The 13894-nt window shown below is 39.7% G+C and overlaps 1 protein-coding gene and 1 long non-coding RNA gene across 2 annotated transcripts in view; one reads left to right on the top strand and one right to left on the bottom strand.

Annotated features, from left to right (window-relative positions):
- Positions 1–838: 838 nt before the first annotated feature.
- On the bottom strand, positions 839–9442 carry DEGS1 (delta 4-desaturase, sphingolipid 1). The gene is made up of 3 exons (XM_082833782.1): positions 9232–9442; positions 3909–4651; positions 839–1343 (listed from the first exon to the last, which is right to left on the bottom strand). The coding sequence occupies exons 1-3, from the start codon at positions 9311–9313 to the stop codon at positions 1197–1199; spliced, it is 972 nt and encodes a 323-aa protein (XP_082689908.1). The 5' UTR covers positions 9314–9442; the 3' UTR covers positions 839–1196.
- A 1313-nt stretch (positions 9443–10755) lies between these two features.
- LOC309958142 overlaps positions 10756–13894 on the top strand; it is a 35999-nt gene continuing 32860 nt past the window's right edge. Inside the window, exon 1 of the long non-coding RNA XR_014326007.1 lies at positions 10756–11513. This is a non-coding gene — a long non-coding RNA (uncharacterized lncRNA). The remainder of the gene's footprint in view (positions 11514–13894) is intronic.

The following is a 13894-nucleotide window of genomic DNA, read 5'->3' as shown; positions in this document are numbered from 1 at the left end:
GGAATTTTCCCAGGCAAGAGGATAGGGAAGGGAAAGCAAAGTACTCTGTCTCCCCAAATGAGGTCTGTGAAAACCCAATCCTTCTGAGGATGAGTGCTGTACGCTTCACCACCAGCATGTGAAACTGCAATACAGCTGGGAATTATAAAAGTAAGAATTTTATAATATCTCGTATTCAGGATGACAGAGGGTTGGTGTTATGTACAAATTGTAGACTATTTGAGTTTTTGATACCATGGACTACTTTAAAATAGTTCACCAGGGACATCCCTGGCAGTCCAGTGGTTAAGACTCCTCTGAGCTCGCACTGCAGGGGGCACAGGGTTCGATCCCTGGTCAGGGGAAGATGCCGCATGCTGTGCAGCCCGGCCAAAAAAAAGATAAAAAAATAGTTCACCATAGTACACTAAATTTACCCAAATGACACGTTTCAGGTAACCAGGACTGCCGGCCTAACAGCCCTCGATACTGGCTACTTGACACCAACCATCTACCATCAGACCCAACCCGCTTCCGCTGAAACGAAATGATAAGAAACCCTTGATCAGTTAGTTGAGTTGCTTCTAATTTGAGAGTCCACGCATCTGAAAAGGAAGTTGAAGGTTCTATGTGATTAAACTCAGTGATGTCTTGACTTATGAATAGGCTGTGCAGGACTCAGCACTAATTTAGGTTCCATGTATTTTGCTACAACAGAAAAGAATAAAAATGAGTCGTTCAGCTTGCAGTGAAAGATAGTTCCAGGCCTTTTTAAATTTTAAAGTAAGCTCACCCCCAGTACTCTGGTTATAGTGTAAAGACAGTAAAATTAAAAAAAATATGATACACACTATTTATTGTGATCAACAGCTCAGTTTATTAGATGTTTTAATAAAGTAAACCCTTATAGTGAAAACAACATACTAGAAATAGCTTTTGAAAAGCTATTTTTTTATGATATGCTTACAAAGTGTCAGACCTAAGTGAAAACATCCACCACGGTGGTAATACAGTGAACAAGTTTCCTGTGAGTAAAGCTGAATGCTGCACAGACAGGCTGACTGTTTACAGCCAGATTAGCTTCTTGATACCATGAAGATCAGACTTCGAATTTGTAGGAGGGCAGCTTCTGAACGTCGCTGGTCTTTTTAGTAAAAATTCCACTTTCTCAGCTATTCTGGAGTTTCAGAGAGGAATTCCTTTGGCCTTAATGACATTTACTCCAGAACAATGCTGCCTTTTTGATGCCTCTTCACCCTCGAATAGGGACTTATTGTATCATCCGTCACAAAATCATACAGTACTTTTATCCAGGAATTGTAGTGGGGGAGGCTCTCATAGTACTCAGCTGCTATCTTCCTCACCTGGAAGGGAAAATACAGCAAGATGAGTGAGTGCTGAGTCCTATTACAGATGACAGATGAACGTCTGACACACACACTCAGGAGAAACCATGAGACTTTCTCCCGCCTCCCTCTCAAATAAATAAATAAATAAAAGCAGCAGCTTTGGGAATTATAAACAAAAAGCAGCTTCCATTTCAGCAGTGACATATACTTGATCCTCTAGAGTTAATGACGTTCCAACAAGCTCTGAGGGACTAAATATACTGGTTTACTTGTAAAAGTTGGCAGCTGGGATCTTTAACAACAAATGCTTGCAATCCAGTCAGCTCGCTGCTTTTTAAGTGTGGTACTGCACGGCCGCCACTGTAGGGTTTAAAGGCACCACTTGATCCCCTGCCATTAAGGAACCTACAAATACTGATCAATTATTGTGGCATGCCAGTTAGAAATTAATCACTTATCAAGTGTGCAATTCAGCCGTCTCAAGTTGAGAATGTCTTTTAAAAAAATTACTGCCAGTGTGATAAGCAAGCAAAACTAGTTACTGCTGAGTAAGAAAAAATTCTGTGGCTTCAACAAAATGTACAAAAACTACCCTAATAAATCCCGAAGGAAAACAAAAACACAGAATCCAAGATGTTGAAGAGAGACAGCACGAAAAACATAGAAAAAATTAAAGAACCTTGTTATTGTGATAAGAATATTCTAAAATTGATTACAGCGATGGTTGTACAACTCTGAACAATCTAAAAACCATTGAATTTTAAATGGATGAATTGTGTCTATGAGTTACATCTCAATAAAGCTGTTAAAAGAAACCTTGCTATACATACCTGTTAACTAACCACGTGACAGTTATATGCAACATAACTACTGCAGCACAACAACTGTAGAACAAGATACTCCTTGGTATACACCATAGAAAAGCCGGAAAAGGAAGACTTAAGAGAACTCTGAGAACGTGTGTTAGTTTAGCTAAGCAACAGGAAAACAGTGTGGAATGGAGTGGGAACTCAATACTCACTGATGAACCATGGGCCTTAGGTCAAGTAATTTTTGAGCTGAACAGTTCAGGGACTGTTCAAGAAAATTACAAGTCAAAGTATGTGGTTTATATTGGAAAAAATTAATTATTTTGCTCCGAAGGTGACTGGCTTTCTCCTTAAACCATAACCTCTTAAAATATAAAAATGTACTGTCCTAGTCAGGGAAGAGGCAAGCAAAGGTGGGCTGCACTTTTCAGGCCACAATGACACAAAGTAGCTGCACTAGCACCACATTACACCGTTTCAAAGCTGTCTTTGGCCAGTTATGTGGTGCTTTCCCCCATTTTATTTTGAAAATTGTAAAACCGACAGAAAAGTTGAAAGAACAGAAAAACCAACACCCATATGCCCTTCACCTAGGTCCACCAATTGACACTATGTCACGGCCACTTTCTCTCTCTCCATATATAGTACACGCCACATACTTTGCTCTTTCTTTGACGAAAGAAAGCTGCAGACATTATATGAAAACTAACCCCGAATACTTCACCCCTAAATATTCTACACATATCTCCTAAGAACGAGGACATTCCCCGACAAGACCATAATACCATTACCGCACCCAAGAAATTTAACAATGACACAGTATTATGTATCACACGGTCCAGATTCAAAATTTCCCCACTAACTCAATGTCCTTTCTAGAGCTTTCTTTCCTCAATTGGCAATCCAATCAATAATCAAACGTTGTATTTCATTGTCATGTTGTATACGAGTCTGCAGACAGTCAACATTTAAAAACTGAAGAGGAAATCTATAAAATGTGGTTGGGTGGATATGATAGCATAAAATACCTGGCTATGGTTCCCTTATATCACAGCTAAAAAAAAAAAATCAAAAAAACCTGATATTACACATCATACTACTTCCCCTTTTTAGAATTACGGAAACATTTTTTTGGTAATGGAATTGTAAAAGTTATCCATTCTGAGGATGGCAAGTCTAATAAGAGAACTCATCAGAAATACAACTGAAGTTTGGAGAGGATCATCCTGTTTTGGGAAGGGTGAAAGGATGAGTGTCAATGTGCTGTCTTTCATTTACTCCACAAACGACACACTGAAAGTCTATGTGACAGGAAACAGATGGTCCCTACCTGTGGGAAGTCTGTGGTACTGGAAACTGAAGTTCACTTATTTTGCAGAGCAATTATGTAGGACCTCTGTATTTCACAACAAACCAACACAAACCTTAGCTAAGTGTATTCAGCTTAACAGTGATAACGGTTATGTGAACTTTTGCTCCCTTCACAGAGGGAATTCATTCTCTATTTCTGAATTACTTCACATGTTAGCCAATTTTGCAGATCCCCCAACATTCTAAACCAGACGTGTTACCGCTAGGCTTAGGGATCCAGGACAGTGAACTCTTTGTAAAGTTAGGCTGGCCAACTCAGGACTTGGACTCTTGCTGTTTTCTTTGATGAACAGCCTAGATGGACGAAATATACTAGATTCTATTTTAAATGAGCAAGTCAAAAGTAATTTTGATCATATAACCATCAGAAATTAGAACATGTATCAAATCCTTTACTTACCAGGGGAAGGCTTTTTCCGGGAATGTTGGGGAAGTCATGGTGTTCATTATGGTAACCCACATTGAAGGTGAGTAAATTCAGAGGCCCATAGTATGAGTAAGTTTCATGTCCTTTTAAGAACATGTAATGTTCAGCTATAAAATGTCCAGAGATTGGGTGCAAACCTAGGCCAAGTAAGGTTGCCGCCAACATGTAGACTAAAGATTTAATTCCCAAAACGTAGTAAATCGCAACGTCAAAAGTGATCTGGATCACAGTATTGATGATTTCCAGATAAGAAATTGGTTTGGGGTTGATGAACAGAGGCCGAAAAGCATAAAAGAGAGGTTGAAGAATAACCCAGATAAACTTTCTGAAAGTGGTACAGAAGAACCAGCCTTCAAAATCAGTTGGAATATCCACATCGACGCCATCACCACCGAGGTATCGATGATGATCCATGTGATACCTCTTAAAGGAAATTGAATATGGAACACCAATAGGGAGATTAGCAAATATTCCAAACCAACGATTCCTCATAGGTTTGCATTGGCCAAAGGCACTGTTGTGGGAAACTTCATGAATAGCCAGAGTCGTTGAATGATTAATGCAGCTGCCAAAGGCATACGCCCAAAATAGGACCCATTTCCAGTCCAAGTCCTTCACTAAGTAAAATGCAACAAACTGAGTGAGAACCATCAAAATTACAATCCATATCAAGTTGGAATCAGGTTTCATTAAGGATTTTATCTCTGGATACTTTGCTGTAAGGGAAAAACAAACAAAAACTCAGAGACTGAGAAAAGTGCACAATAGTTCTGCAATTATAATTAAACTAACATCAATTACATTAACACATGGATTAATTTTTTTCTTTTTTCCAAGTCATTATATGCCCTCTATTAGAGACTTTATCAAATATTTGTCTACTACAGGGAAGGAGTGTATTCAACAGTAAAATTACTAAATACTATGTCACAACAAATTGAGAATTTATGCGGAAAAAAATAAGGCTCAAAATCTAGACTCTCCACAATAACAGAAAGATAGTCACAAATGAGTAAAGATTTCATGTTATCTAGTTGCCTTTTCACTCCTAACAATTTTTTGTATATTAAATTTATAAGTTTTACAAAGTGGTAATCATAATCTGGTAAACCTATGTGTCTGGCAGATTACAGACTATTACAATATGCTTTTATGTAATATATATACAATATACTATATATGCAATATACTTATATATAATATATACATATTATATACTTAGATTTCATAATTTCCTTTTTAATGACTAAATCACTTCTAGTTGCCAGTTGTAACTTCTAACCATTTTCCTATTTTTAGACATTTAGATATGTAAATTTTTGCCAATGTAGACTTTTTCTAGTCACCTGGAAATTAGGGTAATTTCCAAAGAACTCTATGGATTCACAACACCACGCCCCCTTCTTTCTTTCTTTTTGCGTTAGAACTGAACAATACTAATCTGTGTTAGATTATTTGTTGAATTCACATGCAAATATCCAAGTATTATGGGAAGGGCCAGTAATAAAAATCTCTGCATTTCAGGCAAGTGTTCCTACAGGCAAATGCAGATTCTTCTCTGTATCCCGGCACTCCAGAGATGGAAGCCCAGATATAATGAACATCTTTTGTTTTGTGTGTTGTCAAGTATGTTTGACCCAGGACAGCAAAAGGAAGAAGGACCTTTTTCTTGGGACAGGTCTTTCAGAGTGTTCTTGAAAAGATTCAGAAAAAAGAAGAGCAGCTTCACCCTCTTTTCCCTAAAGGTGAAATGAAGAATTCAATAAAAGCTTAAAATGCAAGACAGGAAGTTATTTAAGTCTAGTTTTAGATATAAGAAATAAAGGTAGTGTTAATTCGAGGTAATTATTCTTGTTTCTTTCCTTTCCCCTCTTCTGTCTCCACTCCCTAACCTCTCATCTTTGTTGGTATTAGTTCATTTCATCAATGTTAACAATTTTGTAGGCAATAGGCCAAAAAAAATAATCCTTTTGAGGGTTACTTTTTGATTATTGATTACTCAATAGGTTTGCGTCTAAAACTAACTACCCTGGGATAAATGAAAAACTCAAATAAGTCATTCATTAAAATATGGGCATTTTGAGCAGTCCTCCAAACAAGTGTTTAATTCATTGGTGGATAAGTAATAAATCTTTTGTATTAAAATGTGTTATTTCTGTTTAGAGCTCCAGCATTTTTACCTTACATAAAACTAGATTAAATTGACACATCTGACAAGGGATAGAAGATAACACACACTTCATAGTTACACTAAAATCATGAAACAAAGATGGCACATTTTTCTCAGACAAATCAACTTCCTCCAAGTAATTCTGTACCAAATTTTTGCAAAGCTGTAATAGTATATAAAAATCAATACTAGCATGCCAATAATTAAATGGGGGGAAAGAATAGTCTTTTCAACAAATGGTGCTGGAAAAACTGGTCATCCATGTGCAGAAGAATAAAACTGGACCTCTCTCTTACACCAAACACGAAACTTACAAAAAGGATCTGAGTACTGATACATGCTACAACATGGGTGAACCTTGAAAACATTATGCAAAGTGAAAGAAGTCAGTCACAAAAGACCAAATATTTTATGATTTCATTCATAAGAAACATCCAGAATAAGCAAATCTATAAAAACAGAAAGATTAGTGGTTGCCCAGGACTGGAAGATATGGAGACTGCTTATGAGTATAGGGTTTCTTTTTAGGGTGACTAAAACTTTATAAAATTAGATTGTAGTGATAGTTTAAAACTCTGTGAATACACTATAAAAACTCACTGAATCGTACACTTTAAATGAGTGAACTTTCAGGACTTCCCTGGCGGTCCAGTGGTTAAGACTGCGCTTCCAGTGCAGGGGGAACGGGTTTGATCCCTAGTTGGGGAATTAAGATCCCACATGCCCTGCGGCATGGCCAAAAAAAAAGAAAAAAAGGATGAACTTTATAGTTTGTGAATTATATTTTAATAAGGCTGTTAAAAAAAATGCTGTTTCACTGTGGAAGTACAGCAGTAAAAGGAGCATTTCTTGTGATTATCTGACCCACTAATAATGGTCTAGTTCCTAGCCTTCATTAATTTTGTACATAAATTTTGTAAATTTAGCATACAGATGGTGGTTGTTAAACAACATATCCATGTTCTCTGGTGTCTCTCTCTCCCCCAAAACCTGATACATTTGAGAAATATCTCACCATTTAAGTATAATTTAAACAAATTTCCAGATTTTTATCTTTCCTGAGGGTATTCCATCTCCACCCCTGAGATGGAACACTGAGCAGTATTTATTTACACCTGCAGGGAAAATGATGTTTTCATTGAGAAATATGTAGTCCTTCTACTTTCCAAGTGAAACGGTCCAGTGATGATAAGTTTGTGGAAAAAAGGTTCAGTGTTGAGATAAGCATGAACAAGCACCTTTTGACTTCCTTGATTTTCTGAATTTTAAATAGATAGCTAAGTTCCAGTATTCAGGAGTTGGTTTTTATAGCGTGGATACCAGATTATTCTTATGTAATGTATTGATCAGGCATAGATAAAATGTACCATATGCTATCTCCTATGTGTGATTTGCAAAATACACATTTTGATTAAAAATAAAAAGGAAAGCATCCACGAACCAAACTCTCTTAAAAGTATACCCTTAATAGCAACTATAAAGGTTCAAGCTCCCAACTTACTGATTCAATTTTAACAAATCCATTTCAAAGGGATCTACTAACTCTTTTTTTTTTAACAATTTATAAAGTTCTATTACAGTGTAAAATAGTCCCTAGTGTCAGAAGGATATGGATTTAAATCTAGATTCCTCCATTTACTAGATCTGTGACCACATGCTACCAAACTCTGGTTCCACTGTTTGCGGGACTCAAGAGACAAGTATTGGCTGGAAAGGAAAGGTTGCTTTATTCAGGAGGCAGGCAACCTGGAGAAGGTGAACTCTAGTCCAAGAGACAACTCTGAAGGGTCTGCTCGACCATGAAAGTTTTTAAAGGGTTAACTCCTTTCTTTTTGTGAAAACATGAAATTTCTAACTTACCCAACAAAAATCAGGGGCTTGATTTTTCTTTTCATTGCACAAATGGATGCAGAGAAAAAAAACTAGGGGAATACTGTGTATGAGAAAGAATTCCTCCTATTCAATTTACCACCCACTAGTTTCCAGATCTTTGAAACAACAGCAAAGAGGTTAAAAGCAATGCTTTGAAGGTAATCTAACCCAGATCAGAATTCCCCTCTAACGTTTACTTATTCACTCTTACTTCATCTTTAAAACAGGGATAACACCTACCTAATTACTGGCAGGATTAAATTGTGTAATGTTTGTAAAGCACTCAACACAATGCCTAGCTTACCATTAAGAGTACCCTGGGAGAAATGAGAGAATTCTCTATATAATGTAGAAGCTGCAAATAGCTGAGCGCCTTACACCTCTAGAGAGTTGAATAAGGCCTAGTTAACCTGGTGTAAAGGCCCTAAACTAGCAGTCAGGGGACCAGAAGGCTAATCTTGGCAAGTCTTCCATACTTCAGCCTTTTCGTCCGCAAAACTGGGATGGATGAAAAATATATATAAATCTGCCCTTCTTGCATGAGCCTCGTTGAGAGGATCAATGAGAACACCGTGACCGCAGCAGCATCCGGACCCTGGAACGCTTACCTTTCCGGCCCGAGAAGCCCCTGCGGTCAAACGGGTCGGGTACCACGAGTTCCCTCCCCGGCCCAAGGCGGCAGCCGCCGGCGGCAGGATGACCGGCTGGCGCTGACCAACGTCAGCGCGCCCCGCGCGTGGGCCGCCAGATGCTCCAGGACCACGCCCTGCCGCGCACACGCTCGCAGCCTGGCTCTGCCGGGGCCGGCTACCGGGAGAGGGAGAGGAGGAGGAGGGGAGAGGAGGAGGAGGGGGGAGGGGGAGGACGGAGACGGGGAGGAAACGGTGCCGACCGGCGGCACGAGAATTTCCAAGCGAGAGGATCTACCCAAGGGTGGCCTAGTCGCGGGGACTCGGCTCTGAGCAAACCCTGGCCTCGACCGCACGCCCGCGCTTGGGGACGCGCCTGCGCCTCCCAGCCGAAGGGCCGGGGCTACGCGGTGGGACGGGGGAGCGCGGGGATCCCTCCCTCCCTCCCGCTCCGGCCCAGCGCCTCCCCCGGCTTTTCCCGCGAGGCCAGGCGGCCGGGGCGGCGGGACGCGGCAGGGAGTCGACTCTTAACCGGCCTCGGGCGCGCAAGGGCCGCGCGAGGAGGGCGCGTCCCGGTAGCGGGAGGCCGCGCACGCACATAACGGGGCGCGGGCCCGGACCTCACCCAGGATCTCCTGGCGCCGAGTGGCGTGGGGCTGGTCGGTGTAGACCCACTCGAAGTCTTCCCGAGAAACGCGGTTCCCCATGGCGGCGGCGGCTTGCGGGCCAGCTGCCGGCTCTCGCTCCTGGCCGGGATCCTCCGAAGCTGAGGCGGAGATGAAAGCGAAGGCGGCGGCTCCGCGACTAGTGTCAGCTGGCTGCTGCGGAGCCGGAGAGCAGTCGCCGAGCGGGGCGGAGCCTCGAGGCCCCGCCCCTCCGGCCCCAACCACCACCACGCCCGCCCCGGAGCGTGGCAGGCCGGGCGGAGGCCCCAGCGGTGGACGGGATTCCGCGGCTCACTGGCTGGGGGTTCTGAGATTCTGTGACTCGGCGACCGGCTGAGACCGAGTTCCTGCAAGTCCAGGCTCCTTGCGGCCTGTCCTGCGCGGTGCCGGTGCCCAAGGCCGGAAAAAGGTGAAAAAGGAAAGAAAGGTCTCGAGTTAAATAAGACTGCTTTTTAGCGCCTCGGGGGAAGGCCGGAGCTCGATCACGAGGATCCTTGGTCCTAAATGGCGACTCGCCCAAATGTTGTTTGATTTTGAAAAGCAGCTTATTCACTGAGCCGTTTTTGGCTGCCTCCTGGAAGTAATACCTCAGGAAAAAATGCGGAGCTTGTGGTGATTAAGAGCTAATTAAGAAAAAGGAAATCACTGTTGTTGAGAGTGAAAAATGATGAGGAATTTGTTGTTTTCCCTGAATTATTCTTGTGTGACTATTTCTATTACAAGGTTATTGCTCAGCCATACATCTGTCACAGAAGTCGTTTGAACCACCACCTCCTTCTGAAAGAGAGGACATTTTGTTTCAAAATTAATTACCACTTTTCCATTAAAAAAGAAACTTTGACTAAGATTACAAAAAGGAAGATAACCAACAGGGTGTTCTTATAATAAAAGAACACCACACACACACACACACACACACACAAAACCACAACGAAATCTGATCAAACCCCTAGATCCAACTACTAATGTATAGAAAATAGAACAGAGGAGCATGTTAAACTACACCATAGAGATAGAATCAGCAAGATCTTGACTGTGGGAAACTCTACAGGACAACATCCTGGGTACTTTAATAAATAAAACGCAAGGGAAACAAAAGAGGGAAAACCTACAGATTAAAAGGGGCTTTAAAAACATCAATCGACTGCAACGTATTGCTCTTATTTAGATTGTAATTCAAATTGTCAAAAGCTTTTAAAATTGACATGAGATCATTTAACTCAGATATCGATTAGATGTGTGATGATATTGAGAAATTATTGTTAATTTAAGTGTGATAATAGTGTTATGATTACAGTTGTTTTTGTTTTTTTTTGAAGTCCAGATCTATTAGCGTTTTCAGACAAACTAAAACAAACACATAATGGCACATGCGATTAACCTTACTATGCTATGCCACACTAAAAAAAAAAAAATGAGTAAGGTCTTTATGTCTTAATAGATCTCCAAAACGTACTGTTAAATGCAAAACACTGGGTATGGGCTGGGGCCTGGAGTATATTTCATACACAATACATATATAATATGTGTTTCCTTGGATATGGTTTAGAAAGACAATATAGGTTTAGAAAGACAACAAGAAATGATTATTATTGTAAGAGAGTAAGTGGGAATCTAGGGGAAAGGGTTGGGAGGGAATGTTTTCACTTAATCCTTTTCACCTTTTACATTTGAATTGAATGTGGATTTTGACATTCTAAAGAAAAGGAAAAGAATTCGGCTACAGGACTTTTGTGGGGATTAACAAGTATTTTCATTACACTTAGGCATGTTTCTTTAGTGTGGACTTTTTTTTTTTTTTTAGTGTGGACTTTTAAAAGTTTTTAATGTGTTATCTTTCATATCTTTTCCTTACTCCTGCCAGGTAGTTTATCTTGAAGCAATCATACCAGTTATTCTAGAAAGGCACTATCCAGTCTGCTGTTAAAAGCTGTGGGTGAGGACTTCCTGGTGGTGCAGTGGTTAAGAATCCGCCTACCAGTGCAGGGGACACGGGTTCGAGCCCTGGTCGGGGAAGATCCCACATGCCAAGGAGCAACTAGGCCCGTGTGCCACAACTACTGAGCCTGAGCTCTAGAGCCCGCGTGCCACAACTACTGAAGCCCGCGTGCCTAGAGCCCGTGCTCTGCAACAAGAGAAGCCACAGCAATGAGAAGCCTGCACACCGCAATAAAGAGTAGCCTCTGCTCACCGCAGCTAGAGAAAGCCCACGCGCAGCAACGAAGACCCAACACAGCCAAAAGTAAGTAAATTAAAAAAAAAAAAAAAAGCTGTGGGAGAATCCCAGTAGTTCCTGGTGATATTGGGAAATATCAGACAATGTAGTTTTCAGAAGAGGGCAGCCATACTTTTGAAATCAAGGTGTTCTTCCATGTGGATTTTTCATTTTCCATTTTTTAAAATTTTTGAATGGGCAATTCATTTTTTAAAAATTGAGGTATAATTGATTTGCAATATTGTTAGTTTCAGGTATACAGCAAAATAATTCAGTTATATATATAAATATATTTTCAGATTATTTTCCATTATAGATTATTACAAGATATTGAATATAGTTCCCTGTGTAAATTCTTGTTGCTTATCTATTTTATATATAGTCATATCTGTTAATCCCATACTCCAAATTTATCCTCCCTGTCTCCTTCCCCTTTGGTAACCATAAGTTTATTTTCTATGTCTTTGAGTCTGTTTCTGTTTTATTAATAGATTCATTTGTATTATGTTTTAGATTCCACATATAAGTGATATCATATAATATTTGTCTTTCTCTTTCTGACTTCAGTTAGTATGATAATCTCTAGGTCCATTGATGTTGCAGCAAATGGCAATATTTCATTCTTTTTTATGGCTGAGTAATATTCCATTGCATATATATACTACATCTTGTTCTTGTTTATCCATTTATCTGTTGATGGATACTTAGGTTGCTTCCATGTCTTGGCTATTATAAACAGTGCTGCTGTGAACATTGGGGTACATGTATCTTTTTTTTTCCCTCTTAACTTCAAATATATCATTTATTTGTCTGTTTGTTTGTTTAGTTGAGTTCTAATGAACAAGAAACTTTGGGAAGGAAAAGCAAATAACATTCTTACCTGAGTAATCAGATCATAGTATTAATGGTTAATTAAATTATACTTAATACTCTTGGAGGTTACAAACCCTTAGAAAATATTATGAAAACTATCTTCTTTCCAGAGAAACACACATACATAAAATGTAGTATACAATTTTGGGGAGCAGGTAGTATTTACATACTTTTTGAAGGCCATCACAACTTAGTTTTCTGAGTTCAGGTTAGGAACTCCTGCTTAAATAATCTTTAAGATCCTTTCCGGTTGTGTTCTCCTAAGATAAGACAAGTGCCAGTCTTGTATCCTTACCTGTACATGGCACCAATCGCTTCGTTTTTGTCTTCCCAACAAATCCTATACGGAAAGAAAAAAAATTGAATGGCAAGTCTTCTTGTCTATTTCACACTTGGGAAACTTGGATCTGCAGCTCTACCTTGGTGAGGTCCAACTATTTGGATCAACTTTTGATTATTTTATTTTTTAATTAATTTTTATTGGAGTATAGTTGCTTTACAATGTTGTATTAGTTTCTGCTGCCCAGCAAAATGAGTCAGCCGTACACATACATATATCCCTTCCCTTTTGGACTTTCTTCCCATTCACATCACCACAGTGCATTAAGTTCCCCGTGCTATATGGTATATTCTCATTAGCTATTTATTTTATACATAGTATCAATAGTGTATATGTGTCAATCCCAATCTCCCAATTCCTCCCACCCCACTTCCCCCTTGGTATCCATAGATTTGTTCTCTATTTCTGCTTTGCAAATAGGATCATCCATACCATTTTTCTAGATTCCGCATATATACGTTAATATACAATATTTGTTTTGCTCTCTCTGACTTACTTCACTCTGTATGACAGTCTCTAGGTCCATCCACATCTCTACAAATGACCCAATTTCATTCCTTTTTATGGCTGAGTAATATTCCATTGTATATATGTACCACATTTTGTTTATTCATTTATCTGTTGTTGGATACTTAACTTGCTTCCATTTCTTGGCTATTATAAATAGTGCTGCTGTGAACATTGTGGTATATATATATCTTTTTGAATTAGAGCTTTCATCTTTTCTGGATATGTGCCCAGTAGTGGGACTGCTGGGTCGTATGGTAGTTCTATTTGTAGTTTTTTAAGGAACCTCCATACTGTTTTCCATAGTGGCTGTATCAATTTACATTCCCACCAACAGTGTAGGAGGGTTCCCTTTTCTCTACACTGTCTCCAGCATTTATTATTTGTAGACTTTTTGATGATAGCCATTCTGACTGGTGTGCAGTGATTCCTCATTGTAGTTTTGATTTGCACTTCTCTAATAATTAGCAACATTGAGCATTTTTTCATGTGCCTGTTGGCCATCTGTATGTCTTCTCTGGAGAAATGTCTATTTAGGTCTTCTGCCTATTTTTTGATTGGGTTGTTTGCTTTTTTTGATATTGAGTTGTATGAGCTGTATGTCTATTTTGGAAATTAACCCCTTGTTGGTCGTATCATTTGCAAATATTTTCTCCCATTCCGTAGGTTGTCTTTTTTATTGATGGTT

This window comes from Leucopleurus acutus (genome assembly GCF_964270905.1).
Source record: "Leucopleurus acutus genome assembly, chromosome: 2".
Classification (NCBI taxonomy): Eukaryota; Metazoa; Chordata; class Mammalia; order Artiodactyla; family Delphinidae; genus Leucopleurus; species Leucopleurus acutus.
Note: the sequence above shows the minus strand (reverse complement) of the source record. Positions and strands in the feature narration are given on the sequence as shown.

Bases quoted from the DNA above. Each gene is read 5' to 3' on its own strand.
- DEGS1 (XM_082833782.1), bottom strand. From the start codon at position 9,313: ATGGGGAACCGCGTTTCTCGGGAAGACTTCGAGTGGGTCTACACCGAC. The intron at 4,652-9,231 runs GTGAGGTCCGGG...TTTCCCTTACAG, and splicing joins TCGGCGCCAGGAGATCCTGG to CAAAGTATCCAGAGATAAAA. The intron at 1,344-3,908 runs GTAAGTAAAGGA...TTTCCCTTCCAG, and splicing joins CCGGAAAAAGCCTTCCCCTG to GTGAGGAAGATAGCAGCTGA.